Consider the following 14,628-nt stretch of genomic DNA (forward strand, 5'->3'; position numbering starts at 1 on the left):
GGGCCGCCCCTGCTGTGAATATTTTCAGGCTCCGAGTTTTATGATTTTCCTGCGCGTTGTCATGGTAACCTGACTCTCTGGACAGGAAGTGGATCACCTGTCGCCTCTTTACTAATGAACACTAAACTGTAGTTTTATCTGGCCCGTGACGTCAGCCGCCTCCGCCCAATCAGCGCGTTTTCACAGACACCTTGTGGGTAATCCGCTTTGGCGCTCAGAGCTGTGTGTCCAGCGCCACGCTGTGCGCGCTCTCTGCGCCAGAAATAGCACCAGCGGGTTCTCAGCGGCAGCCTGACACTTGATCGGATTCCCGGCCGCTGCTCCACGGCTCTGCGCTGAGGAGCCGCCGGAAGAACCCCCGCGGACCGGCTTTTACGCAGACAAGCTCCGGAGTTTGTTGGGTCAGGGTTCGGAGTTCTGTCCCTGCAGGACAGTTCTGTTCATGAGAACCAGGATGTTGTCGCTCTGGTGCGGATTTCTCAGCTTTTGCGCGCTAATCTGCGCTCAGCCGGATGATGGGAAGCGGTACATCTGCCGCGCAGTGGCTGTCAGCGGCGACGCCGGCTGCCCGGTGACTTTACTGCCGGACCTGAGTGCCGGCGGCCAGGAGGAGGAGCTGCGGAACACCGTCATGCAGCTCCGGGAGACCATCGTCCAGCAGAAGGACACCATCTCCAAGCAGCTGGGCACCATCAACGAGCTGACCACCAAGCTGTCCCTCTGCGCCTCGGCCACCAGCGACCGGAAGTCCGGCAAGGGGGGCGCGTGGGGGAAGGACAAGCAGAACACGATGGGGGACGTTCCCACGGACCCCAACGACTCCATCGACAGCCTCGGGAAAACCATGCAGGGGCTCAAGGAGCGGCTGGAGAACCTGGAGGTGAGCTGGAGCGCATGCGTAAAACCGAGCTTTGCTTTCTGGGACTCAGGAATTAAATCCGTGTGTCTAATTTGACTAATCAGCAATAATGAATTACAGAATAGATATTTTTAGTATCAGAAGCAAGACTGAGCCAAAACCCAGATGGTTCTGAAGGCCGTCATGGACCAGGACTGAACTACTTTACCTGAACTGAACTACTTTACTAGAACTGAACTACTTTACTAGAACTGAACTACTTTACCTGAACTGAACTACTTTACTTGATCTGAACTGAACTAGTTTATTAAACCTGAACTGAACTACTTTACCTGAACTGAACTACTTTACTAGAACTGAACTACTTTACCTGAACTGAACTACTTTACCTGAACTAAACTGAACTATTTTCCCTGAACTGAACTACTTTACCAGAACTGAACTACTTTACTAGAACTGAACTACTTTACTGGAACTGAACTACTTTACCTGAACTAAACTGAACTATTTTCCCTGAACTGAACTACTTTACCAGTTCTGAACTACTTTACTAGAACTGAACTACTTTACTAGAACTGAACTACTTTACTAGAACTGAACTACTTTACCAGAACTGAACTACTTTACCTGAAATGAACTACTTTACCTGAACTAAACTGAACTATTTTCCCTGAACTGAACTACTTTACCAGTTCTGAACTACTTTACCAGAACTGAACTACTTTACTAGAACTGAACTACTTTACCTGAACTAAACTGAACTATTTTCCCTGAACTGAACTACTTTACCAGTTCTGAACTACTTTACTAGAACTGAACTACTTTACTAGAACTGAACTACTTTACCAGAACTGAACTACTTTACCAGAACTGAACTACTTTACCTGAACTAAACTGAACTATTTTCTCTGAACTGAACTACTTTACCAATTCTGAACTACTTTACCAGAACTGAACTACTTTACTAGAACTGAACTACTTTACCTGAACTAAACTGAACTATTTTCCCTGAACTGAACTACTTTACCAGAACTGAACTACTTTACTAGAACTGAACTACTTTACCAGAACTGAACTACTTTACCAGAACTGAACTATTTTACCTGAAATGAACTACTTTACCTGAACTAAACTGAACTACTTTACCTGAACTGAACTACTTTACCAGAACTGAACTACTTTACCTGAACTAAACTACTTTACCTGAACTAAACTGAACTACTTTACCTGAACTGAACTACTTTACCAGAACTGAACTACTTTACCAGAACTGAACTACTTTACCAGAACTGAACTATTTTACCTGAAATGAACTACTTTACCTGAACTAAACTGAACTACTTTACCTAAACTAAAATATTTTCCCTGAACTGAACTACTTTACCAGTTCTGAACTGAACTACTTTACTTGATCTGAACTGAACTACTTTACCTGAACTGAACTAGTTTATTAAACCTGAACTGAACTACTTTACTTGATCTGAACTACTTTACCTGAACTGAACTACTTTCCCAGCACTGAACTGAACTACTTTACCTAAACTGAACTATTTTCCCTGAACTGAACTACTTTACTTGATCTGAACTGAACTACTTTACTTGATCTGAACTGAACTAGTTTATTAAACCTGAACTGAACTACTTTACCAGATCTGAACTGAACTACTTTACCAGATCTGATCTGAACTACTTTACCTGAACTGAACTACTTTCCCAGCACTGAACTACTTTACCTGAACTGAACTACTTTACTTGATCTGAACTGAACTACTTTACCTGAACTGAACTACTTTACCTAAACTGAACTACTTTACCTAAACTGAACTATTTTCCCTGAACTGAACTACTTTACTTGATCTGAACTGAACTAGTTTATTAAACCTGAACTGAACTACTTTACCAGATCTGATCTGAACTACTTTACCTGTACTGAACTACTTTCCCAGCACTGAACTGAACAATTTCCCCTGAACTGAACTACTTTACTTGATCTGAACTGAACTACTTTACTTGATCTGAACTGAACTACTTTACTTGATCTGAACTGAACTACTTTACCTGAACTGAACTACTTTACTTGATCTGAACTGAACTACTTTACCAGAACTGAACTACTTTACTTGGTCTGAACTGAACTAGTTTATTAAACCTGAACTGAACTACTTTACCAGATCTGAACTGAACTACTTTACTTGATCTGAACTACTTTACTTGATCTGAACTACTTTCCCTGAACTGAACTACTTTCCCTGAACTGAACTACTTTCCCTGAAATGAACTACTTTACGTGATCTGAACTACTTTACCTGAACTGAACTACTTTCCCTGAATTGAACTACTTTCCCTGAACTGAACTGAATTAGTTCATTAAACCTGAAATGAACTACTTTCCCTGAACTGAACTGAATGAGTTCATTAAACCTGAAATGAACTACTTTCCCTGAACTGAACTACTTTACCTGAACTGAACTACTTTCCCTGAACTGAACTACTTTCCCTGAAATGAACTACTTTCCCTGAACTGAATGAGTTCATTAAACCTGAAATGAACTACTTTCCCTGAACTGAATGAGTTCATTAAACCTGAAATGAACTACTTTCCCTGAAATGAACTACTTTCCCTGAACTGAACTGAATGAGTTCATTAAACCTGAAATGAACTACTTTCCCTGAACTGAACTACTTTCCCTGAACTGAACTACTTTCCCTGAACTGAACTACTTTCCTTGAACTGAATTAGTTCATTAAACCTGAAATGAACTAATTACCCTGAAATGAACTGCTTTCTCTGAACTGAACTGAATGAGTTCATTAAACCTGAACTGAACTACTTTACCTGAACTGAACTACTTTACGTGAACTGAACTACTTTCCCTGAACTGAACTACTTTCCCTGAACTGAACTACTTTCCCTGAAATGAACTACTTTACCTGAACTGAACTACTTTCCCTGAACTGAACTACTTTCCCCGGCTCCCTGGTGGTGATGTAAGGCTCCCGCAGGAAGTCTCCTGATCTGTCATGCTGCACTTCCTGTTTGATCTGCAGCAGCAGCAGATGAGGGCCAACGTGTCGGGCGCCTCGTTCCCCAGCGAGCTGCGGGAGCTGCTGCAGCGCCGCCTGGGGGAGCTGGAGAAGCAGCTGCTGAAGAAGGTCAGCAGCCTGGAGGAGGAGAAGAGCCAGCTGTCCAACGCCACGGCCGCCTACCGGCTGAAGACCGAGAGCACGCTGAACGCGCTGGTGGAGCGGATCAGCGAGCTGGAGAAAGGTAGGCGGCCTGCAGCCCCGGCGGTCAGAGCTCACAGGTCTGATTCCTGCTGGAATACCTGAAGCTGTGTGTTGACTCTAGATTACTGACTCCAGATTCCTGACTCTAGATTTCTGACTCTAGATTCCTGACTCTAGATTCCTGACTCCAGATTCCTGACTCCAGATTCCTGACTCCAGATTCCTGACTCCAGATTACTGACTCCAGATTACTGACTCCAGATTCCTGACTCTAGATTTCTGACTCCAGATTCCTGACTCCAGATTCCTGACTCTAGATTCCTGACTCTAGATTCCTGACTCTAGATTCCTGACTCTAGATTTCTGACTCTAGATTCCTGACTCTAGATTCCTGACTCTAGATTCCTGACTCTAGATTCCTGACTCCAGATTACTGACTCCAGATTCCTGACTCTAGATTCCTGACTCCAGATTACTGACTCCAGATTCCTGACTCTAGATTTCTGACTCTAGATTTCTGACTCCAGATTCCTGACTCCAGATTCCTGACTCCAGATTCCTGACTCTAGATTTCTGACTCTAGATTTCTGACTCTAGATTTCTGACTCCAGATTCCTGACTCTAGATTTCTGACTCTAGATTTCTGACTCTAGATTTCTGACTCTAGATTTCTGACTCTAGATTTCTGACTCTAGATTTCTGACTCTAGATTTCTGACTCTAGATTCCTGACTCTAGATTCCTGACTCTAGATTACTGACTCTAGATTTCTGACTCTAGATTTCTGACTCTAGATTCCTGACTCTAGATTACTGACTCTAGATTTCTGACTCTAGATTTCTGACTCTAGATTTCTGACTCTAGATTTCTGACTCCAGATTTCTGACTCCAGATTCCTGACTCTAGATTACTGACTCTAGATTTCTGACTCTAGATTTCTGACTCTAGATTTCTGACTCTAGATTTCTGACTCCAGATTTCTGACTCCAGATTCCTGACTCCAGATTCCTGACTCTAGATTCCTGACTCTAGATTTCTGACTCCAGATTTCTGACTCTAGATTTCTGACTCTAGATTTCTGACTCTAGATTCCTGACTCTAGATTTCTGACTCTAGATTGTTCCGCTTGAATACCTTCATTTCCTGCTCAGCAGCAGAACACTGGTTCTGATAAAAAGCACGGAGGTTTGTTGGGAATAAATGGGCAGAAAATACCAAATTTAATTAGACTTTTTGCGAATCCAAGTCGGTCCCTCAGAGGGAACGCGAGAGCCGAACGTCCCGGCGGAGACTGTAACCCTGCTGCCGTCTGTCCTAACAGGGGGCGGAGACTTTAAGTCCCCTGAGCAGTTCAAGCTGTCCCTCCCCCAGAGGACCAACTACCTGTACGGCCGCATCACCAAGTCGCTGCCGGAGATGTACGCCTTCACGCTCTGCATGTGGATCAAGTCCAGCGCCAGCCCTGGCGTGGGAACGCCCTTCTCCTACGGCGTTCCGGGCCAAGCCAACGAGATCGTCCTGATCGAGTGGGGCAACAACCCCATCGAGCTGCTCATCAACGACAAGGCAAGTGTCTGGCAGCAGCGCCATAGAGGCCGCTAGCGCTAACGGGTTGCTAATGCTAATGCCCACTGTAAAGGCCGCTAGCGCTAACGGGTGGCTAATGCTAATGCCCACTGTAAAGGCCGCTAACGCTACCGGGTTGCTAACGCTAATGCCCACTGTAAAGGCCGCTAGCGCTAACGGGTGGCTAACGCTAATGCCCACTGTAAAGGCCGCTAACGCTAACGGGTGGCTAAAAGGCAGCTAACGCTAATGCCCACTGTAAAGGCCGCTAACGCTACCGGGTTGCTAACGCTAATGCCCACTGTAAAGGCCGCTAACGCTAACGGGTGGCTAAAAGGCAGCTAACGCTAATGCCCACTGTAAAGGCCGCTAGCGCTAACGGGTGGCTAACGCTAATGCCCACTGTAAAGGCCGCTAACGCTAACGGGTGGCTAAAAGGCAGCTAACGCTAATGCCCACTGTAAAGGCCGCTAACGCTACCGGGTTGCTAACGCTAATGCCCAATGTAAAGGTCGCTAGCGCTAACGGGCTGCTAACGCTAATGCCCACTGTAAAGGCCGCTAGCGCTAACGGGTTGCTAATGCTAATGCCCATTGTAAAGGCCACTAGCGCTAACGGGTTGCTAACGCTAATGCCCAATGTAAAGGCCGCTAGCGCTAACGGGTTGCTAACGCTAATGCCCACTGTAAAGGCCGCTAACGCTACCGGGTTGCTAACGCTAATGCCCACTGTAAAGGCCGCTAGCGCTAACGGGTGGCTAACGCTAATGCCCACTGTAAAGGCCGCTAACGCTAACGGGTGGCTAAAAGGCAGCTAACGCTAATGCCCACTGTAAAGGCCGCTAACGCTACCGGGTTGCTAACGCTAATGCCCAATGTAAAGGCCGCTAGCGCTAACGGGTTGCTAACGCTAATGCACACTGTAAAGGCCGCTATCGCTAACGGGTTGCTAACGCTAATGCCCATTGTAAAGGCCACTAGCGCTAACGGGTTGCTAACGCTAATGCCCAATGTAAAGGCCGCTAGCGCTAACGGGTTGCTAACGCTAATGCCCACTGTAAAGGCCGCTAACGCTAACGGGTGGCTAAAAGGCAGCTAACGCTAATGCCCACTGTAAAGGCCGCTAACGGGTGGCTAACGCTAATGCCCAATGTAAAGGCCACTAACGCTAACGGGTGGCTAAAAGGCAGCTAACGCTAATGCCCACTGTAAAGGCCGCTAACGCTAACGGGACATGTGGTTGTGCTGCAGGTGGCCCAGCTGCCGCTGGAGGTCCGGGACGGGAAGTGGCACCACATCTGCATCTGCTGGACGACCCGAGACGGCCAGTGGGACGCCTACCAGGACGGAGAGAAGCTGGGCGCCGGAGACAACCTGGCAGCCTGGCACCCCATCAAGCCTGGAGGAGTCATCATCCTGGGGCAGGAGCAGGTAGCAGGAGGTCACAGGGTCAGGGGGTCTGAGGGTCAGAGGTCACAGGGTCAGGGTGTCTGAGGGTCAGAGGTCACAGGGTCAGGGTGTGAGGAACCCGGAGGATGTGACTCATCAGGCTGCTGAGCGTCTTTAAAGCTTCTCAATTTAGACAGAACGGAAACCAGCCGGGGTCCAACCCGGAGCTAAAGGTCATGAACTCTAACAGAACCTGGCTGACAACAGGAAGCAGGCTAAAGCTAGTGCTAACCCGACTCGGAACCAGAACCAATGATTCACCTTGGTGAACATCTGGAGCCTCAGCTGATACCTTAGGGCACTGATCCTGCTGGGATCCTGCTGGGATCAGCACTGGGAACCAGTATGGTTCCTGCCTCAGTCTGAGGCAGGTCAGTCTGGGAACCATCCAGTATGGATCCCAGTACTGATCCTGCTGGGATCCTGCTGGGATCCTGCTGGGATCCTGCTGGGATCAGCACCGGGAACCAGTATGGTTCCTGCCTCAGTCTGAGGCAGGTCAGTCTGGGAACCATCCAGTATGGATCCCAGTACTGATCCTGCTGGGATCAGTACTGGGATCCACTATGGTTCCAGTTCACTGTGACGGAGGAACCAGTTCAGTTGGGAGGAAGGCGGCAGCTTCCCCATTCCCACCAGCTGAATGTGACCATCCCAGCATCGATGACATCAGGCCTCGCTGTGTTTGTCCCTCCAGGACGTGGTAGGCGGGCGGTTCGATGCCGGCCAGGCCTTCGTGGGGGAGCTGAGCCAGGTGAACATCTGGGACCGCGTCCTGAAGCCGGCCGAGATCCGCTCCATGGCCGACTGCAGCGCCTACCTGGCCGGGAACGTGGTGGCCTGGCTGCCCGGCAGCGTGGAGGTGTTCGGCAGGGGCGCCTCCAAGCGCCCCCTGGAGGTCTGCCAGGAGCGGCGCCCCGACGTCTAGAGCGGCCGCTGTCTCCATGGCAACGCCGTCCTGGACTTCCTGTCAGAGTTTACATCTCCGATGTTTGGTTCCAGCTTTTAATGTGAACGAAAGCTCTTCATCCATCCATCTGTTCATCCATCCATCTGTTCATCCATCCATCCATCTGTTCATCCATCCATCTGTTCATCCATCCATCCATCTGTTCATCCATCCATCTGTTCATCCATCCATCCATCTGTTCATCCATCCATCTGTTCATCCATCCATGCATCCTTCTGTTCATCCGTCCATCCCTCCATCACTCCATCCATCCCTCCATCCATCCATCCCTCCCTCCTCCCAGTAGTGCGTCCATCTCGGTGCTTCTCTCTCTGACCAGAGGAACGTTGGGGATTCTTGTCACTAACTGCTGTAAATCGTCACTAACTGCTGTAAATCATATTTATCTTCATGTTGTTGCTGTTACACTGTAGAACATGAGCCCATAAAAAGCTTTAATGTGTATTTTTATGAATCTAAATTATTTAATTTTGTGAATTCCTATCATTAGGTTTTACAGTGTTAGCGCCTCGTCTCATGGCCTTCACAGATCTAAGTGCCATTAAATGTTGTTTTTTTTACCTGTTTTGACATCAGAATAAAGATGATACATGTCGCAACTGCTTTCCATGTCTTATTAGCAGCAACGTTAGCCTCCATGCGTTTTTGGGTTTAGCGTAGCCTCCATGCGTTTTTGGGTTTAGCGTAGCTTCCATGCGTTTTTGGGTTTAGCGTTAGCTTCTATGCGTTTTTGGGTTTAGCGTAGCCTCCATGCGTTTTTGGGTTTAGCGTTAGCTTCCATGCGTTTTGGGGTTTAGCGTTAGCCTCCATGCGTTTTTGGGTTTAGCGTAGCCTCCATGCGTTTTTGGGTTTAGCGTTAGCTTCCATGCGTTTTTGGGTTTAGCGTTAGCTTCCATGCGTTTTTGGGTTTAGCGTTAGCTTCCATGCGTTTTTGGGTTTAGCGTTAGCTTCCATGCGTTTTTGGGTTTAGCGTTAGCTTCCATGCGTTTTTGGGTTTAGCGTTAGCTTCCATGCGTTTTTGGGTTTAGCGTTAGCTTCCATGCGTTTTTGGGTTTAGCGTTAGCTTCCATGCGTTTTTGGGTTTAGCGTTAGCTTCCATGCGTTTTTGGGTTTAGCGTTAGCTTCCATGCGTTTTTGGTTTTAGCGTTAGCTCCCATGCGTTTTTGGGTTTAGCGTAGCTTCCATGTGTTTTTGGGTTTAGCGTTAGCTTCCATGCGTTTTTGGGTTTAGCGTAGCTTCCATGTGTTTTTGGATTTAGCGTAGCTTCCATGTGTTTTTGGTTTTAGCTCTGTGCAGAGCAGCAGGATGAACCTTGCTGGGTTGTTTACCTGCTGTCTCTCAAATCTGTTAAGCTGCTGAAGCAGGTGTGACGTGAGTCGCTAATGACACGGGTTGCGTGAGATTTTCAGGCTCAGTTGGCACAAACGGCAGCAACAGGTGCGCCATGTGGCATTAGCAACACTTAACTGAGGAAAGGCCAGAAGCCCCACCCCCATGGTTTCCTCCAAAGCTGTTCAGGAAAAGGAAATGTTTTAATTTTATCTAAGACTTCCTAACTTAATGAATATTTGATCATTTCTAAACCGGTCGGGCGCTTTATTAGGTACACCTGTTCAGCTGGCCAATCAGCCTCCAGACGAGCTCAGGTATCCTAAGAGCAGCCATATTGGATGTTCTAATGGTCACAGGAGGTCTGGTCCTGATTCTCTAAACTAAAATGACCGTCTGCCGTCTACTACAGGTAAGATACTGACTTCTCAAACGCACTCCACAGAACCCAGCCTTTTGATCAGCTCCTTCGGTTCTCATTGTTTAAACATGAGCTGCACATCATTTATTAAATCCATTTAAATGTCAACCTCTGAGCCGATCAGTCATCAATATTTAATCACTGCTTAGCGTTTCCTCTCAGACAAACAGAAACAGACATTACTAGTCGGTCACTTTATTTAGGATAACAGTCATAATGGGATGAGTCTGGTGACTCAGGGTCACTGGTGGAAATCTAGAAAACAATCAGGAGGAGATGTGAGCAGCAGTTCTGACTGAGGAGGTTCCAGGCCCAAACACAGGTGAGTACAGGTGAGCATGCAGCTCCATGCAGCTGCTGGGCGGCGATCAGCAGCTGTACTGGCTCCCAGGCTGCAGGACGAGGGGAACTCTCTCTCCTTTCTCCACAGAGGAGAAGATGAGAATGATTTTCGAGTCTTGGTCCTTCAGAAACGTGGCGCTGCTGGAAGCAGCGACCTGCAGGTGGACATAAAGCCACTCAGCGTCAGCAGGCAGCGACACGAAGCAAAGCTGAGAATAAAACAACTTTCTCTAGAAACTTCTGCACACTGTAGGAAACTATAAGATGCTGTAATATGTACATTATAATATGTACTTTACTGTGCAACACTGTGGTACTACACTACCACTGCACTATACTACATTATCCTAGAATATGCTGAATTACACTATAATACACTGCAACACATCACACTTATAGATGCTACTACTATGTCATACTTTACTATCACTACACTATGAAACCCTGTACTGTATAATAGTACACCATTCTATGTCACAACACTCTATACCAAGTACTATTACTACCTAAACTATGTCATACTATATTATACCATAGCATAATATAGCGTTAGCATAGTATATATGCTAATAGTTTATATTAGCATATATACTATGCTAACGCTATATTAGACCATTAGCATAGTACAGTACTATGCTAATTAGCATTAGCATAGTACTGTACTATGCTAATGGTATAATATACCATTAGCATAGTACAGTACTATGCTAATTAGCATTAGCATAGTACAGTACTATGCTAATGGAGTGTTATTGCCGCCATGTTGTGCTGGTTGTACCTGAGAGCGGTTTAGTTGCCGAGGGCGACAGGCGAAGGCCAGGATGAAGGAGAAGGTGGCAGCGAGAACAGTGGCGCAGCTCAGGATGAACAGCAGGTGGCGCCGATCTGCACAAACTAAAGCCATGTCAGCCTGAAACGTCTCATCTCCTCACCATTTCACCTCGTTTCATTGTCTCATCACCTCACACAGCGACGGCACGATGTTACTACGGATGGTGAATTAAATCCATCCCTCTGACGAGATTGTCAGGAATCTGGAGCCGAAACAAGAAATGACCCCAAACCAGGAACCATGGGACCAAATGTCCATGATCTCCAGGCTGGAGTTCGTTTTGGTGAAAAGGTCGGAATCTCTGGATCTCTGGGATAAACGGATCCCACCGGAACCGATCCTTCAGCCACGGCCGCCATGTGGGGCGGGTCCGGTTGAGACCGGTCCAATGAAAGCTACAGATGTTTTCCTGCCAGCGTCCCTCTTGGTTAAAGACTCAGATATTCCATTTCTTCTTCTACGGCCGGTGCTCACCGTTCCCCGTGACCTTGAGGCTGAAGGTCATCCGCAGCGTGCTCACGGCGTTGCGGGCGCTGACGTCCAGGCAGTGCAGGCCGGCCGAGCCGAAGGTGTGGTTCAACCGCAGGCTGGCGGCTCGCAGCAGGGTCAGCGTGCAGCCGGCCGCCGGGTCCGGGGCGCAGCTCCTCAGGAACCGCCAGCAAACCCACATGGGAGGACTGGACACACAGCAAGGAACCGGGTCAGAAAACAGAACCGGGTTCCGACCAGCGGACAGGTTCTGGTGCTGCTCACCTCCCGTCCAGCTGCAGGTCCAGGCTGGAGTTCCGGTTCACGCTGTAGTCCGATGGCGCCACCAACTGGATGCTCCTGACCGCATCTGGAGGGAAATCCCAGACGGGTTGTGAGTTTGGACCCAGCTGGAACCGGGTCATCAGCTGTCTGCTGAAGGATTCACAAACAGAGAGGGCCTCTCCCCCCTTTACTCTGACGCTAATAAATACAGCTAATGTGGAAACGCTAACATCCCGAGCTAACTGTTAAAACTATTCCAATAAAATGCGAAGCCACAATTTTCCTGAGGGGATCTTCATTCAGGAATGATGAAAGTTTCAGCTGAAGTTTCCTGATGGTCTGAATTTCATCGTTTGGATCTGAACTTTCAGGACAAATCGGTTCATTTCAGTGAATTCACCATGAAGTTGAACCAACCGAGCACTTGGACTTCCTGGGCGTAGAGTCCAGCAGGAGCCAGCAGCGGCGGGTTGCCTGCGACGCTCAGCCGCAGCGTGTAGTTTCCTGACTCTGAGTATCGGTACCGGACCACCGGCTCGGTTCCCCGGATCACCTCTCTGCACCAAAGACAACAATAAACACGAGACGGAGCCGTTCGGAGCCACAGGGCGCGCCGTACCCGTTCCCCAGGTCCCAGGTGTAGCTGAACCCGGCCGAGCTGAAGTTCCTCTCAGGACCCAAGAGCTCCAACACGGTCTCCGTGGCAACCCCTGAGGCCAGCGCTCCCGAGTCCCTCAGGTAGGTGGCGCTGCCCTCCGTCTGGTAGAACACCAGCCTCCCAGCGACGCGCTCTGCCGAAAACACACCAACGAGTCAGAGTCAGGAAACAACCAGCTGCTGGCGAGGAGCCGCAGCACGACGTACCCGGGTCCGTCAGCGGGCCGCCAGCCTCCGTCAGGGCTGCAGCCGCCAGCAGGAGGCGCAGCAGGAACCACGCAGGACGGGCTCTGCAGAACAAAAGGCTCAGAAAGGTTCTGGGAGGAAAACGGCTTCCAGGACACAGAAGTTGTTACCTGTTCATATCTGCTGCTGCTCTGCTCCAAACTGCCCAGCGCTCTGAGCAGGAGGCGCAGGGTGGAGCTGAAAGCCTGAAATCGGCCTGAAATCGGCCTGAAATCGGCAGCATGCGGTCAGTCAGGAGGCAGCAGAAACACAAGCAGCCTTTGAAGGAGGTTCTGGTTCCGACTCGCTCGAATCCGAGCCGAACGATCAGCTGATGTTTGGCTTTTCTGACGGTTATAAAGCTCAAAGTTGGTTTTCTGAGAATGATTCACCACCATGATGAACCCGTGTTTCGGTTCTGGTGCCAAACAGCCGACCCAGAACCTCTCTAAGGTCAGAAATGGTCAAATCCAGAAATCATCCACTGAAAGCAAGTTTTTCTCTTCCAACCTGTAAACTGAGCGCAGCGCTGCGGACCAATCAGGATGCTCGGTTCGGGTCACACTTCATGAAATAAAAGCCCAGCTGCTGCGAACCCCTGACCTCAGCTGGACCTGCAGCGCCTGACCATCAACTTGTTCAAATGTCGGAAAGAAACACGAAGCAAAGCCGATCGATGACAGTTTGAGGAGGTGAAGAAATCTCACAGCAACAAAAACTTATAATGAGCTTAAAGGGTTAAAGATGAGCAACTAGCCCTCCTGGAACATCGTGTGGCTGATTTAGAACAAGATGAATGATGTTGGAAATGATCAATAACAAGATAAATGATCAATAAAACCACAGGTCGCCCCCTGCAGGCCACTGAAGCAACAACATGTCAGCCTGTAAGAAACTAATCTGAACATTTTACTGCTGATGTCAACTTTTAGTATTTTAATTGATCTCATCGTTTCACTTAGATGAGATGTTGTAAATGTTCATTTAGAGAAATTCATCCTCATCCCGTCGGGGTCTGGAGGATCCTGGTGCCCAGACTGCAGGAACCACAGCTGACAGGTTGTTGAATAAAGAGTTAGATTGGAGTAAAATGGCTCTTTATGAATAATGTCAAATAACAAAACATTGACATGAGGTCAAATAGTCCAGCGACGCCAGAGGAGGAAGGTCATCAGGTTCTCCAAATGCCCCCTGCCAGAACATGCCTGGCCTGCAGTGTGAAGATGTTGGATGGTGATGTGTGAAATGTTCTCCATAAGGAAACAGCTGCTGCTGTGACTCATATGACACCTTTAGACCTGAAACCAGTTTGGCACAACCTGAGGCGTCCAGGTCCGGTCATGGATGGTGGATCATGGGGTCAGAGCCGTTTACCTGCTCGCTGTCATCGACATCCATCTGCCCCCGACCCGGTTGTGGCGCCGGCCCACAGAGACAGGAAGCTGTTTGCTGTTTTTAGCATAAAGTGGCCAACGTTAGCTAGGGGGGGGTTGGAACCAGAAGGGTTCGGTGAACGATGCGCACATGAAACTGGGGGTTCGGTACCTCAAAAAAGGTTAAGAACCACTGATTCAATGTGACACAATACAGTTTTAACAAGTTGCTCAAAGTCTGAACTGGTATTGTTGTGGATTTAAGGTGTAAAGTTTACCTTCCACCAAACGCCCCCCAAAGGCATCCCAGCGCCCCCTGCTGTCCTCTGAACGCCCCCTAGGGGGCGGTACCGCCCACGTTGAGAACCGCTAGACTAGACTCTTCAAACCTGGACTGGATTATTCTGGTCAAATAGCAGAATATGTGAAACCATGTTTGGGAAACTTTGATCTGATTAGTGAAACTTTGATCTGATTGGTGGAACTTCACTTCCCTTCAGTCCCTGCAGCGGCTCTGCAGTGACCCAAAAAAGGCCTGAAATCAACTTTTATCGAAGTTTCACACATCAGAAACAGGTTTCACAAACCCAAGCATGGTTCTAAATATTCTGCTTTGAGCAGAATAA

At 48.2% G+C, this 14,628-nt stretch overlaps 2 protein-coding genes across 7 annotated transcripts; one reads left to right on the plus strand and one right to left on the minus strand.

The window, feature by feature from the left end:
* The first annotated feature begins 206 nt into the window (after positions 1–206).
* Positions 207–8,669, plus strand: nptx2b (neuronal pentraxin IIb). 3 transcript variants are annotated; one of them, XM_081600853.1, is made up of 5 exons: positions 207–880; positions 3,908–4,127; positions 5,408–5,652; positions 6,903–7,082; positions 7,798–8,669. In XM_081600853.1, exons 1-5 carry the CDS (start codon positions 443–445, stop codon positions 8,026–8,028), a joined length of 1,314 nt encoding a protein of 437 aa, XP_081456979.1. In that variant the 5' UTR covers positions 207–442; the 3' UTR covers positions 8,029–8,669. The 3 variants fall into 3 exon arrangements, with proteins under 3 accessions (XP_081456979.1, XP_081456980.1, XP_081456981.1); XM_081600854.1 differs by having other exon boundaries at positions 3,911–4,127; XM_081600855.1 differs by lacking the exon at positions 7,798–8,669 and adding an exon at positions 7,155–7,791 and having other exon boundaries at positions 6,903–7,123.
* Positions 8,670–9,999: 1,330 nt separating this feature from the next.
* tmem130 (transmembrane protein 130) lies at positions 10,000–13,893 on the minus strand. 4 transcript variants are annotated; one of them, XM_081600228.1, is made up of 8 exons: positions 12,761–13,846; positions 12,612–12,694; positions 12,367–12,538; positions 12,165–12,304; positions 11,748–11,832; positions 11,469–11,671; positions 10,941–11,056; positions 10,000–10,317 (listed from the first exon to the last, which is right to left on the minus strand). In XM_081600228.1, the coding sequence occupies exons 1-8, from the start codon at positions 12,871–12,873 to the stop codon at positions 10,189–10,191; spliced, it is 1,041 nt and encodes a 346-aa protein (XP_081456354.1). In that variant the 5' UTR covers positions 12,874–13,846; the 3' UTR covers positions 10,000–10,188. The 4 variants fall into 4 exon arrangements, with proteins under 4 accessions (XP_081456354.1, XP_081456355.1, XP_081456356.1 ...); XM_081600229.1 differs by having other exon boundaries at positions 10,941–11,047; positions 12,761–13,839; XM_081600230.1 differs by lacking the exon at positions 12,165–12,304 and having other exon boundaries at positions 12,761–13,893.
* Between the last annotated feature and the right edge of the window lie 735 nt (positions 13,894–14,628).

This window comes from Poecilia reticulata, chromosome 19 (assembly GCF_904066995.2).
Source record: "Poecilia reticulata chromosome 19, P_reticulata-male-v2, whole genome shotgun sequence".
NCBI classification, from domain to species: domain Eukaryota; kingdom Metazoa; phylum Chordata; class Actinopteri; order Cyprinodontiformes; family Poeciliidae; genus Poecilia; species Poecilia reticulata.